Source organism: Acanthochromis polyacanthus, chromosome 6 (assembly GCF_021347895.1).
Source record: "Acanthochromis polyacanthus isolate Apoly-LR-REF ecotype Palm Island chromosome 6, KAUST_Apoly_ChrSc, whole genome shotgun sequence".
In the NCBI taxonomy this organism is placed as follows: domain Eukaryota; kingdom Metazoa; phylum Chordata; class Actinopteri; family Pomacentridae; genus Acanthochromis; species Acanthochromis polyacanthus.
Window position 1 is genome coordinate 20,574,918 of NC_067118.1, and position 25,291 is coordinate 20,600,208.

Consider the following 25,291-nt stretch of genomic DNA (forward strand, 5'->3'; position numbering starts at 1 on the left):
GATATGTTTTCTTTTTGCTTAGGCATTTTTTATTGTTTACTTGGCTGATGTTGTCAACTTGAAGCTGTTGAGTGTGTGCATTAAAATCTGCCAAGACAAATGTTACAAAGTGGTTGCTGAAGTTATTTCAGGTATGCATATATTTATGGAAAATACTGAAATGTGTTGTGCTCATCCAGCCACAGAACTTTCATCCATATTTTACATGAAGAACCATTTTCAATACTGCCTCCCCTTGCTCTGGTTTTTTTTTCAGATTTTTTTTAAACTCAATGTTTTTTCTTATCCCTAAATGTTATCTCTATAATAAGATTTTAACAGGCAAAATGCTCTAAATTACACCAGAATGCAGGACATAGGATCAGTAATTTTCAAACAGACCCCTGTTAACATCCCACACAAACCAAATCTCACTCTAAGGTCTGGTCACAAGTTTGCAGTCCTGCATGCCCCTTCCCTCTCCTCGAAAAGTCAGTCTTCAGCTTTGCAACAGTCAATCTGGGAAACATTTAGGTAATCGTGGTGCGCACGTCGTTCAACCTTGTGCATGCCTGGGAGGAATAATACCAGTTAAACCTGTTTTGGGGAAGGTCTCAAAATATTTTAAGTTGGGTTTTTTGTTTGTCTTTTTTAAAAATCAGATTGGATCCAGGCAGGTACAAGTGGGTATTGTCCCATTGACTCTAGAAATTACAGTTGTCTCTGTCCATTTATGTACGTGCTCATACTTTGAGGGCAAAACCAAGATGGCGGATGGTTGCCACATGGCAAAGCTTGCCGATAAGGACTTTGGTTTAGCAACATGCACCATTCGAAACAGAATTAATATTTTGGCATCTTGTGCTGTTCCCTGCTATGATTTGATGGCAGAACTGGCACCACCTTCTGTTCATCTAGAAGTACTGATATTGTGAGTCACATCTTGTGACTCACAATATTTTCCAGTTTTCTGGCACTTCAATAAAATTTGGAAAACTAGCTTGTGTCAGTCTTCCACCTGACCGCATTAAGAAAGGTAAGATAGTGAAAAATAACCACAGACTACTCTCCACTGTTAGTTTTTATTAAAATAGAATTGTTCATAGCCACAAAATCACGTAGACACTCACCAAACGCTTTTGATTTCACACTTCACCTTTGTGTACACATAAGACAACACGCTGTGGGTGTGGAAGCTCAGGCGACAGTGAACACAGGGAGATTAGAAAATAAAGGCATTTTAAAAAGTCCCTAGATTCTCAACCCTTTGATGCACAACATGGGTCAAAAATGACCCAAATCCAATGGAAAAGGGTATCTCCTGACCCACACTGCGTATCAAAGGGTTACTGTGGCAGTGTCAACATTGAAGTACAGTACAAAGTTTGACCCACTGAAACAAAAAGAGAAAGGACAGTTGGAACATTCAAATAATGCGTCTTTTCTTTACGTTGACATGGTTGCAGATGTTAATTACCACACAGTTGACATAAATTTTGTTTTCAAGGCAACTTTAGACTACTAATAGAACACAAGTGCAAGTTTGCAGTTAGATACTTCGGTATCATACTCTTTTTTTAAAAAAAACTGATCTATTGGGCTGGATGATAAACCACAGAAGAAGAAATTCAACATTTGAAGAAAGAATCTGTCATTTTTGCTTCTTAGACTGGATATAAAAGATGGATGTAGCAACTGTGATGTCGTCCACAGACTTGTGGATCGCCACTGTGAAGCCTTCACTTTGAACCTGGACCTTTGCCATTTTGGTCTTTTTAATCGTTTAATGAGCAAGAAGGGGCTGTTTGATTGAGAACTCACTGGCACTAAACACAACACTGCATGGTTATATAGCAGTAATTTGTCAATCACGAGGCAGCCCCGCACTAAAATGTAACATTTATCGTCTATTTTACTCTAAATGGGACCAGAGTTTCCAAAATTAATTCTATGCTGTATTTAAAAAGTCTTGAAACTAATGATTAAGACCATAAACACATGAGGAAACTGTTTACTGAGGGAACAAATCAAGAGAGAACCTTTATTTCCTTATAGACTTTGATACAAGCAGACCTGTTATTATATCGAGGAGTTGCCCCTGCTGGTTGTTATAGAGAATGCAGGTGTAAGGCACTTCCTCATTGGCTTCACTCTTCAGACCCAGAGGCTAACTCCATCGTTTATAAGCAGTCTATGGTTTGCTTTCTTGCCAAAAGTTAAGATGATTTAGATTAGGTGAAAAGTCAGCCTTCCTTTGTCAGAGTTTGAAAAATTCTGCCTATGAGAACTTTTTAGTTTTACAGATCATTGCATTTGTTTCATTGAAATCTGAACACCAACAGACACCAGAAAACCTCTAAAGGAAGGCGTCAAAGAGGGTGCCAATCAGCATTACTGGATTTGCTTCCCGAACTTGTTGGTCCAAAACAAATTTTAGCAAGACTGAGCGCAATCTTTATCATGTTTCTTATTCACCCGTTGGCACACCAATGGCTGCAGAGCAAATATGAAATACTAGCCAACCAACGGGAACAACTTGGGGTTCAGCGAACAGCCAACTCTGTGATTAGCAGACAACCCGCCCTACCACCTGAACCACATGACATTCTGCTGTGAAAGGTCATATTCCAGGACTACCTGTTTAGTTACCTGCATTTTTAGAAAAGTCAGTGGGTTTTCATTGGAAATCAAATGGATAAACATATTTCCCAAAACTTTGGATCATCCATTTCAATGACCATCACTATGTACTTCTTACCAACTTATATGGAGACACATACATTACCATTTAGGAGTTTGAGGTCACCCAGGCAATTTTGTGTGTGAAAACTCACATTTTTATTCATGTGCTAACAAAATTGCACAAGGGTTTTCTAATCACCAATGAGCTGATTAGCTAACACAATGTAGCATTAGCACACAGGAGTGATGGTTGCTGGAAATGTTCCTCTGTTCTCCTATGAAGATTTAAAAATCAGCCGTTTCCAGCTCGAATAGTCATGTAACACATTAACAACATCTAGACTGGATTTCTGAGTAATTCAGTGTTATCTTCATTGACAAAAACAGCTTTTCTTTCAAAAATAAGGACATTGCTAAGTGACCCCAAACTTTTAAATGGTAGTGTAAATTTCAAAGAAACTCTCTCGGTCACATGTTAACCGTATTTTAACAGAAACCGGTGACCTCTAACATATAGTATAACCAGCTGATAACCCAGATCACTGCTGAACGAGGACAAACATCCGAAGTGAGCAAACACAATCATGTCAATAAATGTAATGTATTTTCTGAGAAAGCTTATTATTACATTCATTGTCATCTATGTAAATGTGCAAACTGAGAACAACACACGCTAAAGTTTTATCGTCCAGCCCAGAACGCTAACGTGCTGGTGCAACACAACCCTAGCTGTGGTCGAATTGCCACAGTATCACAGTAAACACACAGATCTTAAATAGTAAGCTCAAGTGAAACACACTGTGATTCAAGTACAGGTCTATAGGTCATTTACCTTCTAAGTGTGTAACAGTGTCACAAAATAAGCTTTTAGCCAAGCACATACTGACGTACCTCACATAAATATTCAGTCAATTCCAAAACAGGCTGTTCCCAGAAAAATCCTCAGTATTTGAGGTTTTCTTGAAAAATCAGCACAGCTCGTAACAGTAAGCAGTAAAAAATGTTCCATGTGATTCAATGAGTGCATTTACACACGTTTGTGTTTCAATCTGATTTTGACATCTTGTGTAAATTATGAAGCAGAAACCAAAGACCCACAAGAAATGTAACTGGAGTATCATGACAATAATATAGAGCCTGATAACTGGGAATTTAGCAGTTTTTGCTAATCATTGTTTGTCAGCTACTATAAATGAACATATGTTTGGTTGTCAGGCTGCTTTAATGTGAATTTAAATGAATTAAGAGTGCAGTGTGCTCACACAGGATGCAAGGCCAATCTTAGACTGCATGCAAATCCCCCTCTGGGTGATGTAAATGCATCCGCGTGGGCTGAAAAAGTCTCAACTCAAGCAAATTATTTCAGAGCATCCTGGCCTTCTAAGAATTTGCTTAATAAATGCAGAGACACGAGGAAAAAGAAGAAGCAGAGGAGGGAATAAAACCTAGACAATAAGGGGGCCTTCTGAGTTCAGTTGGAGGCTGACCTGAACAAAAATCTCGCGGTCGTATTTGTGCAAATGATGCAAGGCTTTCGCTTTCTGTCTGAACACACCTTTCAGAGTAATGTGTGCATGTATATGCACTCATGGCTTAATGATGAGGTTACGTGGTTCTGAAAACTTCACAATGAACAGTAAGGCTTTGTCAACACGCCGTTAAAGGGACTGCCAGGATCGCATAGTGAGTGGATACCCAAGACCCTCTGCAGAATGTAGTGCTGGAAAAAACTAACACTTATAGAAGTTTCCTGCGTCAGTTCACTGTTGTCTGTTTCTTTTAGTGTACATTAAGCAGCAGCACAAAATTCATAATAAATAAAATATTTTAAAATAAATTTCGAATTATTTGAGATCGCTATACACGCAGAGAGTGGTGGGGACATTTTCTGGTTTCACAGTGTTTTGGAACACAGGTGGTGTTTGGGAATTTTGCTATTTCTGATGTGATGTAGAAGAACAATGTCCTTCCTTAGACTTATTATTGTAATGTTAGTAAGTGTCAGCATTTACACCCATCCCTCACTCTGATGGATGAGTGTAAATGTGTGGAGCCAGGTTTGACCTAGTATTTGCCTAATCTATGCGCAACAAAAGCAATACATCATCTGCATATTAGATCTTCTGGAGTCTGAGCTCGGCACAAATCACTCCTCTCCCACTTGTGCCCGGTTGGTATTCTGGTGAGTTGCTGTTAAACTGTCTTCTCCACACTGGAGAAAGAGGAGCATGTGTGCAGAGAACTGCTGTTGTTGCTTTATCATTCACAAAACCGTGTCCAAATTTTAAAAGAAACGATTGACATTTTGGGAAATAGAGGTATTCTCATTTACTTCAGAAACATTTTGCTAGTCGCATGGCAACTGGAATATAACTGGTTGTAATAATTAATTAGTAGTTTCAAATTTAGTGTACAAATACAAATGTCTTTGATATTCTCATGTACACTACTGTTCAAAAGTTTGGGGTCGCCCAGGCAATTTCATGTTTTCTATGAAAACTCACACTTTTATTCATGTGCTAACATAATTGCACAAGGGTTTTCTAATCATCACCAATCAATTCAACACCATTAGCTAACACAATGTAGCATTAGAAGACAGGAGTGATGGTTGCTGGAAATGTTCCTCTGTACCCCTATGGAGATACTCCAATAAAAATCAGCCGTTTCCAGCTAGAATAATCATTTACCATATTAAAATGTCTAAACAGTATTTCTGAATAATTTAATGCTATCTTCACTGAAAAAAATGATTTTTTTTCCAAAAATGAGGACATTTCTAAGTGACCCCAAACTTTTGAACAGTAGAGTAACTCTAAGCAAAAGACACTGAATGTTCCAAAACATAACATAGCTCCTGAAAAAAAAAAATCTTTCAGCTCATTTTGATTTTATTCCAGGCACGATAAACTCTTCATTCTAGCTATGTGTGCCAGAAGGTGTCAAATACAATCTAGGGATTGTGAACACAAACACATTTAAAGATATAAAGAACTTCCTTTCCTCACTCTTTGTGGTTCTGTTTGTCTCTTTACCTCATTTTGCTAAAGCATAAGTCAATGGTTCTCCAATGAACCATTCTTAAAGTCTAACCACACCTTCCTCATCTTCCGTCTGTCTTGCTACTGCAAAAGAAAGAATTTGAAGAATGCAGCATGAAAATGGAGGATATTGGTTCGATTAAGTACATTCTATGAAAAAATAACGGAGATCAGATGTTTTACACGAGGTGACAAAACATTCCCCTGCACTTAATTTCATGTGCATGAAAGCGGCATCTGTACCATTCAGTCTAAACAAGTAATGATGATTCCACACTCATATATTGAACCGACATCCATGAAAATTCCAGTTAGAGTATGATATGTCAGCCTCTGTAATGTCCAGCATATATGCATAGTACAGCCCATCCACATGTGGGTGTTTTTGTTCTATCCACTTCAAATAAATGTCCACAAACAGACCAACTGTTCACAGTAAAGGCCATTTGAAAAAAAAAAAAAAAGAAAATTCTACCGGACTCCACAGTCGATATGCTGCTATGTTGTCTTGCTGTTATGATAAATTGCTACATATTCCTCTGATGTGCTGAGACGAAGGGCCACACAAGTTAAATTTAGTTTCTACAGGAGAACATATAATGTGGAATGATTATAAACTAAGTTCAATATGCTGTAAGAGATGTTCTGAAGGGCAGATGTAAAAGTCTTTTGCTCACAAAAAAAATAGTTTGGTTGTGAAGTTGAACATGAATGTGCTCAGGAGGAAAAACCTTCACCCTGATGGATGAGTGTAAATGTGTGGGTGTCCCTCCAACAGGTTCAAATTTGTGACAAAGATGGATTCCTTGGTATGAACTGGCCCAATGATGAAGATCAGAAAATGCTTTATTGTCCAATCAAAAGCATTTCTGTAAATGCAACAAATCGGTGCACTAAGACAGTGGTTAGGTAGGAGTTTAGGGCTTTGTGAGGAAAAAAACTTAAAGACCCAAGCTGTGAACCAATGAGACGCAACGGAAACAGAGAGCCAGGAAGCCGGTGCCCAGCAGGTCTCCGAGGGCGGTCAGGTAGGGGATGGAGAAATTGTCGGGGTCCAGACTCCGTCTCCACATCAAACGAACAATAAGATCAGCAACATACAGGAGGATCGCCACCTGGAGAGGAACACAAATGGACTGAACTGGCTGAGGTTGGAAATTCAACATGTGAGGATCAGAATGACCGTTAAAACTATTAGCAACTGATGCAGAACCTCCTGACAACCTGAGCTAGTTAATGTTAAATGTGGTGTTGATGCCACCACAGGTCAGTAAGGAAGCAGGGGAGGTGGAATAGTTCGTCAAAAGTAAATATACAAATATTCAAAATAGTTAGCCAAAAGTGGTGGACAAATGCTGGACATAATTAGTTTAAAGTAATGACACACAGTTAAAATGAGCAATAACAATTTAAGTAGTAAAAATGAAAGGATAAATACCCTGAATAGATTGTTGGAACATGAATACGGTGGTTAACAGGTTTAAATTGACAGCTAAAATAGTTACCCAGAGGTTAAGCAGTTGAAGCGCTATGCTGTTTTATGGCATCACTCAGGCCACTGATAGGAATCTTCCAATCAGTGAGTGATGTTTCCGGACTCTGGCAATCTCAATGATATTTCAGCGGTTCAAATAAATGTCAGATTTCATGTCAGACCAACAGTCATTACTTGCTTATCCTTTTAAACTCCAACACCTGCTGATGGGTTTGAAAGGCACATGCTATATTTATTTTAACAAAGTGACATGATGTTTAAGAGCTAGAAACTGTAAAAAAAAAAAAAAAAAAAAAAGATATTTAACTTTCCAACATGAATACTCCATGAACTGTTCATGTGTAACTTCTACACATTTCTTTTAAAAATGTGCCAAAAACAACCTGTTTGCATCAGATTCCTTAAAAATACATTCCTTTACACAACAGCCAATTTACTATTCATCTTAATTTATTTATCAGATTCAGAAACTGTAAAAATGGAATCAGCTGATTTTGAATTTTACACTGATACTTAAACACACGACTGTGACCTAAAATCAAACCAAATCTATGCTTGAAATCAAAATCACTTAAATTTAAATATTTTATTTTCAATAAAAAAATAAAGATTTGCTCTGATTAGAGTCGGTTAAAAATGTGTTTGTTTTGCTTTTAATTAGCGACTCAGCTTCTAACAGTCACATGACAAAAATTCTGGGGCTTTTTGGCTGAATAACGGGTTGTGTTTACAGAGAGCAGCGAGGAGACAATTATGGAAACAAATTCAAAATATAAGTAGCAAAATATCTCTAATATATACAGTCACAATTTTTGTTTCCAATATTAATAACAAAAACCATGACTGTGATGGAAAAATGAAGTACATGATGATTCCAGTTTTTTTTCAATATTTGTGAAATTATTTTTACTTTTATTTTACATTTTAATGGCTTTTTATATGTTATATTGCAGTGAAGAATGAGCCCACAGTGAATAAAAATGTGACAAGAGCAACACATGCTTGGGGTTCGGAGGGTTAATTGGTCTCAAGTTTTTACAAACAAAACGGCGGACTTGATGTTTCGTTGAGGAGGTCAGAAAGGTGACTGTGGCAGGAGTGCAGTGTACCTTTGGTTCTGTGCTGGAACAAATCTCAGTGAGCTGCTGAAACACCAACACCTGGCACTGGTCACTTCACAGCTAGGTGACTGGTGGTAGCAGCCATTTTTATCAGACTGTAAAAAGTCTTACAATGTACCTTCTGACTGATTTTCACAGTTTGTGTCAGACTGTAGTTGCCAAATGAGGGCCAGTGAGTTCATGAAAGATTATTCAGTGTTAACTATCATCGAGAGGAAAAACTACATCTTTTCCTCCGTTTCTGGTTGTGAAAGTGGCACATGGAAAGTTTACCTGTAGCAGAGCAGCACATAGGTAGCAGATGGTAAAGGCTACACTGATGGGAGCCTCGTCTCCCTGCAGCAGAGAGATGGCGTAGAGGAAGACCAGGTGACCAGGTATAACCAGGAACAGCAGCACTCGTGCTGACTTGGAGTTCACTCCTTGGAGACACAGACAAGACTGGATGTCATTCTTTCAGTTTGGTACAGAGGAAGGCTGCTTTATTCAGCAGCATGTTGTATTCGGGGGTTTTGCTCCTCTTTTTGTTAGAATTTAAAAATGCACACTGCTGTTTCACCACCCGTGTTTGGACTCTCAGAGAAGGATTGCTATCTTATAAAGCTGTTCTCACAAACTCACTAAAACAGAGAACCAAAACATTAAAGCAGCAGGCACTAAGTCCAAAACAACTGGCTGAAAAATGCTAAAACCTCCATCAACATTTGAGTAGAGAGTCATTATTTACTGTGGCTTTGTCAGCATAAATGAACATTATCACATTGTGCAGGAGGACAGATAACTACAACAATTTTTAGATTGATTACTGTATAGACCATCTTACAGATTAATTGATCAATCTAAACAATTACCTTTCCTCCAACAAAAAGCAAAATGATCATTTAATAAAGTTAATTTCATTTCGACAAACTGTATGCCTTTGTATGATATAGAACAGTGGAGAATGTAAATAAAGGTTTAGACATTACTCAAGTGTAAAACTACAATGGTAATCTAATGAAAACAAAAGTAAAAAGAGGTCTTACTACTGAAGTCAAATGTGTACATTACTGTAACACTGACACAGTGGATAGTTGCTAAACAACTCCCTTTCTCCCGATTGTTCAATCTTTGTCTGAGTTGAGAACAGAGAGCAGGAGAGCTATCCAAACTGTGAACACACCACCTTGTTGTTCTGATCGTTTAAAGTATTCCCACACTTTAGAAGCTTTGGGTCTTTGGAAACTTTTACACTGAAGTGCATCAGACTTTTCAGCTGCTGCTACTGTAGACTAAACTAAACTGTAGCACTGACTGCAGCTGACCAATGACTGGAGCCAAAAATGACTGATGTCATGATGTAACAATTACGGAGCGATACCACAGCAAAAACATCACCGACGTCATTGATTATGTCTACTAATTGTGGCAGCTCTGTTATTAAGTCTACATGTGTTAGAAATACACAATCTGACAGGAACAGATGCCTTTTTCTTAGAGGACTCTGTTTAAAAGCAGAAAGCAACATTTCAACAATTCACTGTTGATTTAACAAATGCTACTAAGAAAAACCAAAGGGAAGCACCATGGTTCAGTATAAACAGAATGAAGGTCTACAGAGGACACAATGTGCACCCGACACGGCGGTGTTACCTGAGGAGAAGAAGGTGATGCAGGGGTTGGGCCAGTGCTGCCTCATCTTGTAGGGCAGCACCCCAGGGATGCTCCAAAAGTGCAGGTAGGTCGAAATCCTGCTAGCCTGAATGGCCACCAAGTTACCACCCACTCCTACACACGAGAGGAAAAGACAGAGGACAGACCGAATGAGTAGGTGACCATAGTGGCACGATTCAGAGCAACCGCAATGCCCCAGCACATGGCAGACAAAGCTGGTACTGATTTTGCATCATCATAATCAGTTGAAACTCAGAGTTCTTTCCCAGAAGGGATAGTAAACACAGCTTTAAAATCAGCAATCTCTTAACCTCTTCCATCATTGCCTGCACACGATTTAAGCCAAGTAAAAACACATTCTTGGTTCAGCTGTGATCCAGGCTGAGTTTATAGACAGCAGAGTCCTTTCTAATAAGTGGCACAGACTACAAAAATAGAAGAGATGCAGGCACAAACAAAATCTCCACCGATACCTCGGAAAGTATCGAGAGCAGCAACACGTATGTTGGAAAGAAGCTCCTGCTGTAAGGAGGTTCTGACAGTGAAATGAGACTCTGGCTGTGCAAAAATCATCATGTGTCAAAGTCTGGCAGATAGCTTGAATCTGTGTCAAGATGCCGGAGCTGCCTGATAACTTATTTTCACATTTCTAAAATGTGCCCCAGATGGGTTAAACAGAGAAATTACACACGTGGACAAAATTGTTGGTACCCCTCAGCTAAAGAAGGAAAAACCCACAATTCTCACTGAAATCACTTGAAACTCACAAAAGTAACATTAAATAAAAAGTTATTGAAAATTAAATAATCAAAATCAGCCATCACTTTTGAATTGTTGATTAACATAATTATTAAAAAAAAACAAACTAATGAAATAGGGCTGGACAAAAATGATGGTACCCATAACTTAATATTTTGTTGCACAACCTTTTGAGGCAATCACTGCAATTAAACGATTTCTGTATTTGTCAATGAGCGTTCTGCAGCTGTCAACAGGTATTTTGGCCCACTCCTCATGAGCAAACAGCTCCAGTTGTCTCAGGTTTGATGGGTGTCTTCTCCAAATGGCATGTTTCAGCTCCTTCCACATATGTTCAATGGGATTCAGATCTGGGCTCATAGAAGGCCACTTTAGAATAGTCCAACGCTTTTCTCTCAGCCATTCTTGGGTGTTTTTGGCTGTGTGTTTTGGATCGTTGTCCTGTTGGAAGACCCATGACCTGCGACTGAGACCAAGCTTTCTGACACTAGGCAGCACATTTCTCTCCAGAATGCCTTGATAGTCTTCAGATTTCATCGTACCTTGCACACTTTCAAGACACCCTGTGCCAGATGCAGCAAAGCAGCCCCAAAACATTACTGAGCCTCCTCCATGTTTCACCGTAGGGACAGTGTTCTTTTCTTCGTATGCTTGGTTTTTGAGTCTATGAACATAGAGTTGATGTGCCTTACCAAAAAGCTCCAGTTTGGTCTCATCTGTCCAAAGGACATTCTCCCAGACGCTTTGTGGCTTGTCAACATGCATTTTTGCAAATTCCAGTCTGGCTTTTTTATGACTTTTTTCAGCAGTGGTGTCCTCCTTGGTCGTCTCCCATGAAGTCCACTTTGGCTCAAACAACGACGAATGGTGCGATCTGACACTGATGTACCTTGGCCTTGGAGTTCACCTTTAATTTCTTTGGAGGTTGCTCTGGGCTCTTTGGATACAATTCCAACGATCCGTCTCTTCAATTTGTCATCAGTTTTCCTCTTGCGGCCACGTCCAGGGAGGTTGGCTACTGTCCCGTGGGTCTTGAACTTCTGAATAATATGAGCCACTGTTGTCACAGGAACTTCAAGCTGTTTAGAGATGGTCTTATAGCCTTTACCTTTAAGATGTTTGTCTATCATTTTTTTTCGGATGTCCTGGGACAATTCTCTCCTTCGCTTTCTGTTGTCCATGTTCAGTGTGGTACACACCTTTTCACCAAACAGCAGGGTGACTACTTGTCTCCCTTTAAATAGGCAGACTGACTGATTATGAGTTTGGAAACACCTGTGATGTCAATTAAATGACACACCTGAGTTAATCATGTCACTCTGGTCAAATAGTTTTCAATCTTTTATAGAGGTACCATCATTTTTGTCCAGGCCTGTTTCATTAGTTTGTTTTTTTAAATAATTATGTTAATCAACAATTCAAAAGTAATGGCTGTTTTTGATTATTTAATTTTCAATAAATTTTTATTTATTGTTACTTTTGTGAGTTTCAAGTGATTTCAGTGAGAATTGTGGGTTTTTCCTTCTTTAACTGAGGGGTACCAACAATTTTGTCCACGTGTGTAGATAAGATTTTATCATTTCATTCTGGCGTGAGCTGAGACCATTTTATTCGCTTCTTCAAAACAGCACTTATGTTAAATGCAAAACAACTTTTCTCGATCTCTCAGGGTTTCAAAGCCTATTTTCATTACAGTGTTGACAAGGGTATCTGTGCCTAATTTCACTGACATCAAACACCTTTCCAAGTATTTACCCCCTCCAAAAAAGGGCACAGATGTTCTTTTGTGAGATGGAAAAGACTTTGAGGGAACATTGAGTTAAACATATTACTGAATTTATATGCAAGCCAGTGAGAAAAAAAAATGGGAAATCCAAACCAGATTGGCAAATTTAGAATTTAGTAGAGAGTGGTGCAATGCGAGAGAAAGAGAGGGAGGATTGAGAAACAGCAGGAAGACGGATAAAAACCAAATGAGAAACAGTGACAGTGACGGTCGATGATTATTGAAGGTCCTGTCAGCTGTGCCAGGACTCTGGGTGTGTAACATTAGTGGTTTGTATTGACTCCTCTCCTATACTCAGTGGATCAGTGCTTCACCTCACAGCCAAACCACTTAATCTGAAGGCTGCTTCTTTTTCGTGCCCCCATTTCTCTGTGTCTTGGTTCATTTTTTAATCACTTGTCAACATCAATATGGGATGAAAATCAGTCCTCGATGTGTACAAAGTAACTACAGACAATCAGAGGTAGATTTATTCTCTGATTTCTACGTCTGATTGGGACTTTGTCACGGAGAAATGAGCTGCATTTACAAAAATCAGCCTACACTGTAAAATGCTGTTTTATCTCCTCTCCTGATTATTTGCCATGCTCCATTTATTCCTGCTTACAGGCCTTGCAGAGAGTCGCTAACAGAGTGAGAGAGTTTCTCTTCTCATAGTTGAGGTTCATCATTTCATGTGTCAATAGTGTCCCTCAAACAGGGTGCCGTGTATTACCACCACAGCATGGTACTATAATTTGCACAACTGTGACGGCTCAAACAAAGTTGAAGATATTTAATACATTGTTTGCTAATCCCACATAGATGATGTTGCAATTCTTTATCATTTGAAATTTTTTGTAATTATGAAACAACAGGTGAAGCAGCTCCTGCAATGGCTTACCTGAAGCCAGGCAGGTAAATAAGCTAATGCTTGTTTTAGAACAAGATCCTGATAATGGATGGAACGTGAGCTAATCAAAACGTTCAAAGACTGTCCCTTGTGCACGAACACCGAACATATCAACATATGCAAGCAATAAGATGTTTGAAGACGTTTGGATGTGGGATGGATACTTTGAGTTTTTTGTGGGGGTCAGTGGGCCTTTAGCTGTGCGGATTCAGTGCCTAAGTCACTCAGCACCATCAAAGTCAAATGTATGACGTACCTTTTCCATACAGACTTCAGCAGAACTAGTTTACTAAATTTTTCAGATCAAATGATCAGAAGTTCAGTGTTTTCAGTAATGTCAATACTGCAAATATTATTGCATTTCAGCAGGGAACTGAAATTCCCATTATCTTTACACAGCTTAATCCTCTGTAGGGTTTGAGGGGGCTGCAGTCGATCCCAACTGACTTAGTACACTCTAGACAGGCCACCAGTCTATCACAGGGCTACACAGAAAGACAGACAACCAAGCTCACTGACACTCACATCTATGGACAATTTAGCATCCCCAATTAGCCTCAGCATGTCTTCAGACTGTGGGAGGAAGCTGGAGAACCCGGTGAAAACCCACGCTGCACAGGGACAACATGCAAACTCCACACAGACAGATCTCAGGCCTGTATGCAACTGAAATTCCCCTGTAACTATTACCTGATAGAGAAATACTGTGACTGTTCAGAAAGAAAGAAAAATCTACATTGGGACTTTTCCTAGTAATTTAAAAATGTTGAATTGACCTTGAGATTGACTGCAAATTATTGAAATCTAGAAACATCAGCTCAGCTGTTTACTGTGTAGAAAAGTATTGTGGTTAATAAGAATACTTAGGATCACAATGACACATCAGAAGGTGTAAGAAGTTGATGAAGTTACAGCTCTTGTGCCACCGATATAAACTGCACATAGCCATTCCCTCAGTGTGGAGACAGTATGGATCCTGCTGCTGCTGACCTTTGACTGTTCAGCACAAGAGTCTGAAAGCAAGTTTGAAGAGCTGTATGTGAGTTCATAATGCTGTGATACCCAAGAAGGCAGAGCAGACCTCTAATGGGGTGTGATTTAGATATCAGTAGGTGGAGTTCAACTGCTGAGTGGCTCTGGCCCAATAGTATGCAATATTGATGTAAGTCTTACATTTGTGCAAGCCAGGTAAAACTTTACTGTGAAACTGTAAAAACAGACTTCACAGCAGACGTAGGACATCTTGGTCTCGGTGCATTTGACAGTGGTGATCCCCAAAATGTTCCAGTGGGTTTAAGGCTTCATTTACAGGATATGTTGGCAGCTCTGCATGTTTTAGCCCATTAACTCTAAACTATGTATACTTTAAAATCATATGTGATATTTGGCTCTAATATTAGAGTTGGGTTTCCTGCCTCCCAGACAACCGCTGGTTTCAGTTCATTTCACAACGGCAATTATAATCATCTTGAAAAAAAAAAAAAAAAAGAAATTACTCAGGATGTGTGATGACTCATTTTCAGCCAGGACTGTTTTTCACATTGCCTTTGTTGGTATGGCTGGGCGCCTCAATACTTTTATGGTGCTGATTCAAATGTATCTGCAGCACTGAGGATCCATTTGTCAATGAATGAATGGCCTCCTGGTGAGTCTTATTTTTGACCTGATTTAAATGTTGCTGTCAACTTTAGATGGCATTTTATTCTGACAAACCTTTTGTGCAGCTGCTTCGAAAAGATTTTAATATTTGAGAAATGCAGCTTTAGTCTTTCAATTAAAAAAGGATTTTGTAGAAAAACTGTATCAGTACCCAGCTAGCTGGTTCACACTCCCAGGAATCACAGTACACTTAAAACAAAAACAAAACAAACTAAAACTAAGACAATGAGGAAGAGGTGCTTTATGCTTTGGAACATTAATTGCTGCACCTTGCTGAAGCTTTTGTTATTACTATGTGCTCCAAATCTCATCTTTCCAGATTCTGCCTCAGCTATCCTGGTTGTTGAAGCATCATTTTGATCTGATGCACTGAGACTCACTTCAACTTTCAACTCTGGTGATGGTGAAGGAGTCCCTGTGAAGGGCGTTGGAAGTAGGAGCCTGCATGTCATTGTAGCACACACAGTATTATATACTTGCTAGTATCACCTGCAGATTCATCTGCTGCGCACCAGATTGTTCCCATGTCTGAGTCTGACTCAGATAAGTGCAGTAGCGGATTACCCCTTTGGAGAGTTAAAAGAGGATATTTCACTTTGATGTTTGGCCATATTCACTGGAAACATACAAACGAGGAGCGAAATCAAATAGAAGACGAAACTCGGGAACAGGACGTGCGATAAACCATGTACTTTGGAAAATGGTGGTTAGTGATGTGTTGGTCCTGCAGATACAGATAAGCTTAATAGAAAGTCTCACGGTCACATGTGGATTGGGTCCTGTGCAATAGGCTCTCTCCTTTAAGTATGCATATGCAGGTACTAGAAGCTACAGGTATTCTTATGTTCTGGCTGTCAATAATCAGCATAACTGAACTATAAAGCAGCGTACATCGATCACATATCTCTGTACCATAATAGGCTATAAGTTATAGGTGACAAGTAGCAACATGCTTTCACAGAAAAGGATCACAGAAACACAGTGCAGCCTGAAGTATTTCCATCGTCTAATCTTTTAATGGGCTAGGATATTATGATGATGTATTCTGTGAGTAGTGTCTGCGCTGCTCAAAACACACCAGACTAAATCATCTCCAAAACAAAATGTTTTCTCAGAGAAATGGCAGATAAAGTTTCAGATGTCTGCAGTAACCTGGAAGTGAAGCAGGCCTTGTGTATCTTGCTAAGTGGGTCGCATTGGAGGTTGGGTTTGATTGACGCAAATGTTTGCCGACTGGCTCTCCAAACAGGTTGATGAGTAAAAAACTCTGACATGTAAATCACTGCTGCTGGTGATCCTCACTGCTTCACTGATGACGAGTGGGACCTGCTGGTGCCAGACTTGGAAAATATCCACGTGTCCATGGATTAAGAGTAATCCCAGCTGTGGATCTACAACTAATGAATTTGCAGCTTTGATAAACATTACTGGAGATGGTGTTCTGCCATCTCCAAGGGAAAACTGGACCGAATGCTGATCTCTTCATACAGGCAGTATCACTGTTGCAACAAAAGATTTTTGTTGTATGTACTTGATATCAGTTTTGCTACAACCTCTGCATGCACACACTTTTTGATGCCTCCCATCATCTAAAATTAATTTGGCACTTCTGATCTCCATCATCAGCCAATGGTCAGCTCATACCGGTTCCTCAACAACAGCTAAGGTAGCTGAGGCAGGATCATGAATTTACTGATGTACTCCCGTGTACAGTAATGTTCAGGTATGGTATCGTTTCGCTTAAAAGACTAATCAGCTTACCATTAATGACAGGTGTAAAGACAGCCATCCCCTCAAAGTTGGGATCACTCACTGTCTTGTCCAGTATAAGGCCTCCAAAACTGGAAATAACAATCAGAAAGAGAATCAGAACAACAGTTCTTAATGTACAACCTTTGTTTAATTAGGTCATCTCTTTGAGTTTAAGATCTCATTTGCAAGAGAGACCTGAGTGTAGCAGAGACAAAGACAAACAAAAGACAAAGACGAATACACACACTACCATTCAAAAGTTTCGGGTCACTTAGAAAGTCCTTATTTTTGAAAGAAGGGCAGTTTCTTTTCAATAAAGATAACAATAAATGAATCAGAAATACAATTTGTTAATGTGATAAATGACTATTCTAGCTGGAAACGGCTGATTTTTAACGAAATATCTACATAGGGATACAGAGGAACATTTCCAGCAACCATCACTCCTGTGTCCTAATGCTACATTGTGTTAGCTAATGGTGTTGAAAGGCTAACTGATGATTAGAAAACCCTTGTGTAGTGATGTTAGCACATGAATAAAAGTATAAGTTTTGATGGAAAACATGAAATTGCACAAGGACCCCAAACATTTGAATGGTAGTGTACATAAGTGCACAGCATACAAGAAAGTAAGTATATCATCACAGACATTGCTAAATACACTACATGTAAAGTCATAATAGACAATAAACAGCGAGCGTCAGCTAGGAGAACATTAATTTTAATGGGAAAAATAACCTAATTTGATATTACTACATATTGCTTGATAGATTTTTATAACTCCAAACCTTAAAGAGGTCAGGAGTTGCTCATTGAAAGTGCTACGTCTAGACAAAAAGTCTGCTTACATTCAGTGTGACTCACCCAAATACATTATGTTTCCTTGAGGTCTGATGTGTGTAGAACACATTTCCTTTCTTAGACACATTACAAAGCTACTTTCAGTGTTTTATATCTTAGCACAGTATCACCACCTGCACAACAGTCCAATCGCGTGACACCAGCTGCAGGAGTGTGTACCGTGTCACACATGTACGTACGTCCGCATGTTGCATGACCCAAACAAAAAAGGAACTCCATATAAATTGACTGCCTCACAGCTCTATCTTTAACAATTGTACTTATTGTACTAACTGGCAGCAGCAGGTTTTGGGGTTCAGAGGGTTAAAGAAAATAATAAAAAGGGTTTGAGTATTTACCTGCTAATGGACATGGCCACTATGACAGGCTGCCACCCTGAGCGGAGAACCTCTCTGATCTGAGGGCTCTGTCGGGCCACCACCACCCAGAGTGGGATCAGAGCTATGAAGATCAGGCACACCAGGGGAGACAGGTACCATATATCTGTGGGAGAGGAGCAGAGTGAGGAAAAAAATTAACCGTCATCCACATGTATCTTGTTTATGTTGATGGTTACAAACAAGACATAAATACAAATGAAAAGCAGCTGTACTTTCAGGGAAGCCATTAATTATAAGCAGCACAAGCACCAGTAATCAGCAGGGAGCCACACAGTGATGTACAAAGGATGGACATAGTTACAGAAATACCTGACAGATGCTGCATATTGTATTTACAGCTGAAATATTGCAATATACTATATTGGCTTGTATGTTGTTGTTCATCAAATACTCATATTTAATCCACTATGTGAACACTATAGACTTGAAAATGGAGATCAGCTTATAAAAAGGTGGCAAATACATTTTTGCACTACAAGTGTTGTCTAACTGTCTAAATGCAAAATGAACATGAGCATGCAGCCTCTCACTCGCGTTAAGACACTTTGATACCGAATGAAACTAAAGGCACGAGGCTCACATGCACTCATGCATCCAGGCTTTTTGCACAACCCCAAGAACAGATAAAAGACCGCAGGGTAAAACCATAATGCAGTTAGAACAAAAAAGTTAAACAAAGACAGACATGTTTATAAAGCTGACATACATTTGCATCATGATGAGCAGTATTGAAAGGTGAACTTGACTTTTGGTGCCATCTTGTGGAACAAACTAAAAACAGCAGGTTCTGTAGCGGTCAAAGTTCCTTCTTGTTTAACCGTTGCTTTATTATTGTTTTATTTTATTAATAACCTGGAGAACTGGAAGAACCAGGAGTTACACAGTCACTGTGAAATAAGTCTTCTCTGTGGTATTACGAGCTGAAAAAGACATATTCTAGTGACAGATGAGACTTAATTAAGACACTTAACTTGATTGATTACTTTCCTGTAAAGGGGCATGATGTGGGACATTGAAATAAAGGAAAATATGTTTCAGATGCGAGACGTCTTAACGAGGCACCACTCTAGCTACTTATGTCCACAACTCACCAGTGTGACACCCATCATAAATTAGACCTTCATCTGTGTTAACTCCACCTCCAGAGTTTCCTCACCCATATATTCATACAGCGTGGTGCTGACCCCTGCCAGCAGGGACAGAGTGATCAAATCCCCCAGACTGGCAGCAATGGGGGTGGCCACGTTGTCAGGGTTGATCCCCACCTTCCTGGAGCCAATGATCACTCCGATCATCACCAGGCCTACGTGGAGAGAAGAATGAAGGAGGATAGATACAGTAAGTGTGAAAGGAAGTCCTCACTTTCAACCAAGGTGAATGAAAAGGACAAATGAGCAAACACAGCATTCTCTGTGAAAAAGCTTTTTTTAGGGTTATGAAACAGCAAAATGCTGGCAGAAGCTTTCAGCCTGAATGTACTGTTTTTGTACATCTATAAAGACAGTCTTCAAAGCATCAACCAGCCACACAGGAATGGTTTGCAGAAAAAGAATTTAAAAAAGACATTTGGAACTACACACAAAAAAAATGAGTGAAATGTATTATGAATCAAAAATCTGATTTCCTGGGAAGGGGTCTGTCCCCTGCTGAGACTCAAGATGTTAGAACCAAAAAAACAAAAACAAGGTCAGTTTGGTTGCTTAACTGATGGCACTGATCAAATGTTGCTAGGTCACTGTGAATTCATGGTGTGTACTGTAACAGACATGGGCACCTTTTTCTTTCTATTAATCCATTAAACAAGTCAAGTCAAGTCACATTTATTTATATAGCACATTTCATACGACAAGCGCAGACTCAATGTGCTTAAGAACAAATAATTAAATAACAATAAAGGGTAGCAATAAACAAACAGTTTTACAAGGTATTAAGATATAATATTAAAAGAAAAAGAAAAACAACAATAATAACATTAATTCCATAATAAAATGCTATCACCCAGCCAATCATTTTGAACCTAGTCAAAGGCTTGTGCAAAAAGATACGTTTTTAGTCTGCTTTTAAAAGAAGACACTGTTGCAGCAGACCTTAGTTCTTGAGGTAGAGAATTCCAGAGAGTGGGACCGTAGTGACTGAAAGCACCATGAGCAGATTTTGAATTAATTCTTGGTATGATAAGAAGACTTTTACTGGATGATCTAAGGGATCTGTCCGGTATGTATTCAGTGAGCATGTCAACAACGTAGGAAGGAGCTAAACCATTCATAGATTTATAAACAATAAGAAGTATTTTAAAATCGATTCTCTGTTTCACTGGAAGCCAGTGAAGAGAGGATAGAACAGGAGTGATGTGTTCATACCTCTTAGTTTTGGTTAAAATTCTGGCCGCAGCATTCTGAATAAGCTGAAGTTATTCAGTTAACAGAAGTTGAACAAACTGGATCCAGACATGGACACATTTAAAAAAAACAGTACAGAATTTTGCAATGTAAATACAGTATTTCACAATTGCTGGGGTTCAGTTTTTGCTGCAGAAATTCAATTCAATTCTTACCATTCAACACAAAACTTTCCCCAACACACACAGTCCAAAAACACTAAATCACACGCTGAGTCCTCAGGATACAGAACACTTATTTTACTTCACTTATCATTAACTCCAATGTTTATTACCAGTCACTAAATCAGTGCAACATGTGTTAACACAATCACTTCTCCTTATTCGAACGTTCCCCTAGTGAGCAGCACTGCAACATTATGCTGCAGGGATTAATAAGGTTTTCTCTGACTTTGGGACATTACTACGAATGACTGCAGCACTACTGTTTATAGCTCAAATACAACAAGAACAGCAATGGATACTTAAAAGGGGAGATAAGAAACATGTTTATTGTGCTACTGTCAAAATGTTTCCATCATCTGTTACAGAAGGACATGGCTTAAAGTTCTGTGCTTTGTTGAATTACAGTCCTCCTCAGATTGTTGAAAAAAAAATTGAATAGAAAAATCTCTGTGTATTAAATTATTACGGATGTTTTTTGGCACTGGCTAGTGTTTGTAAAGATTTTTGCCTGATGAAGGCTTTGGTACCCAAAACATCATAAATAAATTAAGTACAATTGATCCTCAGTGTAATTCCACAGTCAGAGTCTATTTTTAATTGACACCCATGCCAATAAGACTGTCTGGTGAACTTTGCAACAAGTGGTAACAAAAACACAGTTCTGAAATTTGAACCAAAGTGACCATAAAATACTGTAAGAGCTGTTTGGCTGTATTCAGCTTCCCATTGAAATCAATACCAGCCTACTTACCTAAGGACAGAGCAGCTACAAAGGCGGTGGTGATGCTGCTGGCACAAAGGACGGCTGCCTGATCCAGTTCTACACCTCCTCTAGAAATCGCCCCTAAACAAATGGCTGCAACTGCTGCGAGGAAACCCACCACTGTGGCTTGAACCTGCAGAAAGCAAACAGAGACGTAGCACTCAACTACAATACACAAATGAATGTGACACACAGTAAAGTGACAATAATGTAGGGATGCAGGGAGCAATTAGCTTCATGTTCGGCTGTTTTCACCTAAAAATGACTTTAAGAATTACACATACATGTTTACTGCCAGTTAATCTTCTGACACTTGAGTAATAAATTAATCAATGAGCCAACTAAAATTGTTGTTTGATGTATGTGCAATACATGAATCTTTGTCTAAAGTGAGGAGTTGGTCCTAGTCTGTATTTGCATTAACAGTAAACAGGTTATATAAACGGCATTAAAAATGCCGGTCCCAAAGCTTCAAGTCTATGCAGTTATGACTGATATGTTTGGATTCCATTCACTTTTCTAATATTTTATATCTAGGTTTGTTTTTTTGATTGAGATCTCTGCCACAAATCTGTGAAGAGATGTGCTGCCATTCTTCACGCAGTTTTTTTTCAGCTGATGTTTGCTGGAAGGGCTGTAAAAATACTCAAAAAAGGTGCTCTGTTAGAACTTGGCAAGATCATAGTTTCAGCTTTTCCTTCTCTGTGCACTGATGTTGAATCTTGTTAGATAATTCCTCTGCTATCAAGCTTTGTGAAACTGTGAGTCATCTTTCAACGTATTATTGTGATATACAAACCTGCATTCATGGCTCCCCTTAAGATCTTTCACACTCGTGCAGCTCGACATCAGCATACCTTACCTGCACTTACTATGTGAAATTACAGCATAAATAAAGCTTGTTACCTGTATAAGGGCTAGATTGCTGCACACCATGGTCCACTGTTTATCAGGGTCGTCCATTTGTCCGGTGTTGGCCTAAAAACATGAACAGTGATATTAATTGCGTTGGGAGGTAAAAGCAGTTTCAATTGTTTAAAAAATACATAGGTTTGATAAAATCAACTATTTGTCAGTTAAAAGTTACATTTATATTTTAGCTCATTGAAAACAACAGGTGTGTCTGACGAGATTAATGGGCAGAGTAAATAATGAACTAGGTCGCTTTAAAGCTCCACTAGTCAAACAAAAACAATTTCTTTTAACAACTTGGGGTTTGGTCACACTTGAAATTTTAGCTCACATAACGGGGTATCAGTGCATGTGGGGTGAATTAGCTCCCAGTTAACCACCAGTAAGTACAAGGCAAAAATATAGACAGAAAGCCAGGAACATATTTGCATTTGGGAGGAATGTGGTAATGTAATAGTGTAGGTACTTTTTATTTCAGTCCAGAAGAGCCGAGGTACAAACACACACAGGATGTCTTTTTTCACCATTAACAGTACTTCTGTAGACTGAAATTATTAAATTGCTGAATTCAAAGAAAAATATTTGCAGTATGATTTAGTCTTATATTACTTTTATCCCCTCTTGTACTCATATTAGTTCCAGTGAAATTTTTGATATACCATGCACAATAAATAATTACACTGTAACATATGGGCTTTAATTAAAATGGTAAGGAGTTCATCCAACTGTTTGTTTACATTACTTTACCTTTGGGGCACAACTGAAGCAGATTTTAACAAGAAAAGCACTCAGACAGTGCGATACTTGGCCAAGGCTGAATCACTGTATCATTATTCCCAACGGCTGAAATTTGTAATAAAAAAAATGACCTTCCGCTAAACACAGACATGTGTTATGCGTGTGTACGCTATGTACAGATACTGAATCACGTGACATAAATATGTAGCGGGCAGAAGGAACTGATGAGACTTGGAAACACCCCCACAATGTAATCAATTGTTCCTTGAATCATTTCTGACAGATAAATCCTGGTGGATTTGTAGTAGGATCACAATCATGTGATCATCAGCAGGCAGCTGACGTAGTGTTCACTTGTTGTCATAGTTACAGCAATGCAGTGACACAATCTTGCAATGACACAGAAATCCTTATAAAATCTGTGGATCCAGACTACAAGCCGCATCACTGTCAAATTTTAATCAGGCGGTGCTTGTGTCATTTCTGACCTTCCCTGAAAATTTCATCCAAATTTGTCATTTCATTTTTGAGTAATGTTGTGCACAGACAGACAGATTCACAGAAGAACAAACGTAAGCCGATCATCACATAACTCCGCCGTGTTCCTTTTTTGGATAAACAGTAAAGATGGTCAGTAAAGCATTATCACAGGACCTTTAAGAAGGACAGCCAAAACTGTAAAAATGAGACTCTGGCAAGTGGCAAAATACTACAAAAATATTGCCAACTGTAAATGCAAGCATAAAAAGAAGATCTCAATGTCATTCAAAATCATTCAAAATGTTGCATGACCCATGGTCACTCATAATCCTACTTTATGACACTTTTTGGGCAGACATATGACTTAACCTATCTGGTAGGTTTATGTACTGACAAAACTGGGCCAAAAAACAAACATATATAACAGTCAGAATATGTAGCGTGGTAAATGTGTTGTCTTGTAAGAGGTAGCTGTGACAAATGTTAACTAAGAAACATGATCGAGCAAAAGGATCACAAAAAAATGTAAAATACAAAGGTTTTATTTAGTCATACAAAAAATAATTGCAACTCTTAGTCCACTTACAGCAGTAGAGAGGCGAGCAGCCAGGGTCATCTCAAGGTTGCCTTTGAGTCCAACCAGAGCAGGGACCAGGATAAAAATCTCCGTGATGACCTTAAACACTTCCCAGTGCTGGAACACACACACACACACACACACACACACACACACACACACACACACACACACACACACACACACACACACACACACACACACACACACACACACACACACACACACACACACACACACACACACACACACACACACAGAAAATAAAATATTAAACAGACAGAGAGAAGTGCACAAAACCTTATAAACAAAACCCCCCCTAATTAAGACTGTTGTTTTTTTATTCTCAAAAAAAAAAAAAAGCATCTTCACCTCCACAGATGTACTCTATGAACCTGGTCCCTCACTGATGCAGTTGAATAAGACCATCACATATTCTAGACTAACCCAGTAGCCTACTTTCCCTGTTTCCACATCTCTGAGCATCGTCTGATGCCACGCCATACCGCACAGGTTCAGCGGGTTTAGAAGACACGCTGTTCACAGAGTCTGTCCCGTGTTTTCCAACTACAGCTTCAATGGGCAAGACCAAGACAGTTTAGATCTTTACATAGATGCACATATAAAAGGATAACGCAGCTGACGAGCAAAGCGATGTGAAGCAGTGACAGCCATGAAGGGTAGTATAGAGACAGAGTAAATAGGAAATGTGATGATGAAAAGAGGAAAAAGGAAAGGAGTTCCATAAGGTGTTCTGTTTTACAGCAAGGACAGGAAAGAGGAAGGAAAGACAACAGCATGTACAGGAACTAGACTTGATGCATCATTTATGGTAGGCATACAAAAACAGTTGCTCCTTTGGCCAGAAAGCCTATGCGTGATGCAGAAACCATTGTATTTTACAGCAAATGTTCCCTACAAAATACATTCTTTTGCTGCAAATATAGCAGTCTTTCCAGTGAAGTATGGAATGGTGTACAGTTAACTAGTTATGGCTTTCTCACCTGCCTGCTCAGCAGAGTTTATAAGTGCCAAGTTAAGGAATACATACAAAAGAAGGTACTGACTATCTTGTTTTTAACTTGAGCTTCCCATGTCAGTCGTATGCAGGCACAGACAGGGCCAAAGTGAAACTGGAACTTCTGTGCTGTGCTCTGACATTGGTAATAGTACATATTGCTAATAATAGAAACTATTA

General features: G+C 39.0%; 1 protein-coding gene across 2 annotated transcripts in view; it reads right to left on the reverse strand.

The window, feature by feature from the left end:
- Positions 1-1,047: 1,047 nt before the first annotated feature.
- Positions 1,048-25,291, reverse strand: part of LOC110950921 (solute carrier family 41 member 3-like) — a 34,948-nt gene continuing 10,704 nt past the window's right edge. For both annotated transcript variants that reach the window (XM_022193778.2, XM_022193780.2), the window contains 9 exons: positions 24,103-24,210; positions 22,293-22,364; positions 21,375-21,519; positions 19,217-19,363; positions 18,019-18,163; positions 16,829-16,908; positions 9,951-10,085; positions 8,592-8,740; positions 1,048-6,817 (listed from right to left, as the gene is read on the reverse strand). In XM_022193778.2, the coding sequence (XP_022049470.2) occupies positions 6,644-6,817; positions 8,592-8,740; positions 9,951-10,085; positions 16,829-16,908; positions 18,019-18,163; positions 19,217-19,363; positions 21,375-21,519; positions 22,293-22,364; positions 24,103-24,210 (1,155 nt within the window). In that variant the 3' untranslated portion in view covers positions 1,048-6,643. The remainder of the gene's footprint in view (positions 6,818-8,591; positions 8,741-9,950; positions 10,086-16,828; positions 16,909-18,018; positions 18,164-19,216; positions 19,364-21,374; positions 21,520-22,292; positions 22,365-24,102; positions 24,211-25,291) is intronic.